The sequence below is a fragment of the Empidonax traillii genome, unplaced genomic scaffold, assembly GCF_003031625.1.
Source record: "Empidonax traillii isolate 1590-97213 ecotype Southwest subspecies unplaced genomic scaffold, ASM303162v1 scaffold2323:size39585, whole genome shotgun sequence".
NCBI classification, from domain to species: Eukaryota; Metazoa; Chordata; class Aves; order Passeriformes; family Tyrannidae; genus Empidonax; species Empidonax traillii.
The window spans coordinates 8,389-11,131 of record NW_020957516.1 but is presented as its reverse complement, the minus strand read 5'-3'; the positions used below and the strand labels follow the sequence as shown (position 1 = coordinate 11,131).

General features: G+C 56.6%; 1 protein-coding gene across 1 annotated transcript in view; it reads right to left on the bottom strand.

The window, feature by feature from the left end:
• The window catches only part of LOC114071841 (neuropathy target esterase-like), a gene marked incomplete at its 3' end in the record, with an annotated part of 31,167 nt that extends 28,448 nt beyond the window's left edge, over positions 1–2,719 (bottom strand). Inside the window, exons 1-5 of the mRNA XM_027909721.1 lie at positions 2,435–2,719; positions 2,257–2,337; positions 1,197–1,305; positions 987–1,079; positions 186–292 (exon numbers count right to left, since the gene is read on the bottom strand). Coding sequence (XP_027765522.1) covers positions 186–292; positions 987–1,079; positions 1,197–1,305; positions 2,257–2,337; positions 2,435–2,719 — 675 coding nt within the window. The remainder of the gene's footprint in view (positions 1–185; positions 293–986; positions 1,080–1,196; positions 1,306–2,256; positions 2,338–2,434) is intronic.
• Between the last annotated feature and the right edge of the window lie 24 nt (positions 2,720–2,743).

The window sequence follows — 2,743 nt, the reverse complement described above, 5'->3', positions numbered from 1 at the left end:
TTCAGGAGGTATTCAGGAGGGATTCGGGGTGGGATTCGGGGTGGGATTCGGGGGGGGATTTGGGGTGGGATTTGGGGTGGGATTTGGGGTGGGATTCAGGAGGGATTTGGGGTGGGATTCAGGTGGGATTTGGGGTGGGATTCAGGTGGGATTTGGGGCGGGATTGAGCCCCCCCCTCGCCGTACCCGAGCGAAGCCGGCCATGCCCCCCGAGCTGTCGTCCTGCAGCGACACCGAGATGCGGCCGCGCTCGTAGGCCATGTCGAAGTCGGAGCGGGGACCCCTCTGGATGCCTGAGGGGGGGATTGACGGGGCCACCGTGTCCAACACGGGGACAGGACACTCCCCAGTGTCCCCTGCGTGTCCCCAAGTGTCCCTGGGTGTCCCCAAGTGTCCCTAAGTGTCCCCTGGGTGGCCCCTTGGTATCTGTAGGTATTTCCAGGTGTCTCCCAAATGTCCCCCAGATGTCCCTGGGTGTCCCCTGGGTTATCCCCAGGTGTTCCTGTGTGTCCCTGGAGGCCCACAGGGTGTCCCCAGGGTGTCCCCAGGTACCCCTGGAGTGTCCACTGCGTGTCCCCCAGGTGCCCTCAGGTATCTCCAGGTGTCCCCTGTAGGTCCCCGGGTGTCCCCACTGTCCCTGGATGTCCCCTTGGTGTGCCCTGGCTGTCCCTTAGGTGTCCTGGGGTGTCCCTCTGCATCCCCAGCTGTCCTTGGGTGACCGTGGGCGTCACTAGATGTCCCTGCCTGTCCCTTGGGTGTCCCCTGGGTGTCCCCATCTATCCCCTGAGCTAAACATCCCCAAACCCCCCATTCCCACCCCCAAACCCACCGGAGATATCCACGGGCATGGAGATGCAGCAGCTCAGGGGGGGCTGCCCTGGGTGTCCCCTGGGTGTCCCCTGCATGTCCCTGCCTGTCCCCTGGGTGTCCCTGCCTGTCCCCTGGGTGTCCCCATCTCTCCCCCAACCTACACCCCCCCAAACCCACCGGAGATATCCACGGGCATGGAGATGCAGCGGCTCAGGGAGGGCGGCGGCGGCACCACCGGGGTCTCCAGTCCCGCGCTTTTCAGCAGCTCAGCTGGACGATAAAACGCCCCCCCCCAACTCTGAGCACCCAGGGAGCAGCAGAGCCCCTTCATCCATCCCCCCCAACCCCAGGGGGGAGGGTCCCAGCACCCCTCCCTGGCAGCCTTACCCTGCTCCCGGCCCTCGTCGGTGCTGCCCAGGCCCCTCTTGCTGTGCCGGACGGGGCTGGTGCGGGCGGCGTGGCCGGGTTGGGGGAAGAGCTTCAGGGGCTGCATGTCCTGCAGATGGGAGAGCAGATGGAGGGAGATGATGCCCTTAAACTCTCCGTGCTATGACATGTCATGATATAAAACTGCATCCTGTCGAATCTCAGCTCGGCTCTTTCTTCCAGCACCTCCGCGTCGGGTTCCTAAAATGTTCTTTAACGCTTCTTGTCCAGAAACCCCAAAGATTTTAATGAGGTGGAAAACACCCCAAGGGGGAAAAATGAGCTCAGAACGAGGGACAATTCTTGATGTGACCAGGTCAAAACTCCCCCTCAAATTTGGGGAGGTGTGGTGAGGGTGGGACGATGGGAAGGACGTTTCTGGGGCGATGAGGTCACGTCCAAATGATAACATTTAAGATTTCATCTGTAGCAGATAACTAATTTTTCAACATATAGCGTATATAAAATATATAATGCTAAATTTATATAATTATATGTAAACCATATATTATTTAATATAATTACTTCAATATAGTGAACTATAATACAAAAATATAAACTATTACTACATAAAACTATAAATTATTATATTATAAATATAACATAAATATAAATTATTATATTATAAATATAAATTATTATTATATATTTATTACAACCCTGATTAAGATCTTTTGTGTGATCGCTTGTCCTAATAAACAACTCACTTTACCAAAACGCTTCTTACTTATTACACATTTATCACACAAACATTCACCCCACTGTTACTCTAATAACTATTTCCATATGAACATTCCCATTTTGCCAAAAAAACCCAGGGGGGGACAACAGGGGTTCAAACCCCACCCCTGTAATTAATTGAATTCCGACCCAATCCCGGCCCAAAACGGGATCCGGCCGCTCCGCGACTGCTCTCTCCCAGGAGAAGAAGTTTGGGAAGGAAATTATTCTTTTTACACCAATTTTGCCCTGATTTTTCTCACACCCCCCCCCTCCCCCCCCAACCCCAGGTGGGACTCACGTGGCTGAAGAGCTCGTTGGTCAAGCCCAGGTAGTTGTGCAAGGCCAGGAAGGTGACGCGCTGCAGGCGCACCATGATGATCTGAAATCGTGGGGTGGGGGAACAAGAGGACACACCAGTGACACCCCTGTCACCCCAGGGGACACCCCCCTGCCGTCCCATCCAGTCCCAACCTCACCTGCACCACCCGCACCAGGCTCTCGGGGTACTTCTCGAAGATGGCCGAGAAGGCCTCGACGGGCAGGCGCAGGATGGTGGAGTCCTCGGCCGCGCGGGCGCTCACCGTGCGGTACGGCCGCTGGTGGCCCTGAGGGACACGGCCTGCTCTGGGGTGGGGGGGGTGGTGGCCTTGCCTGGCATGGGGAGGGCCAGCCCGGATAGGGAGGGGGGGGGTGGTGTTTGGGGGGCAGTTGGGAGGCGGGGAAGGACCAGGGTGGTCATGGTTGGGTTTGGGGGTGGTCATGGTTGGGTTTGGGGATGGTCATTG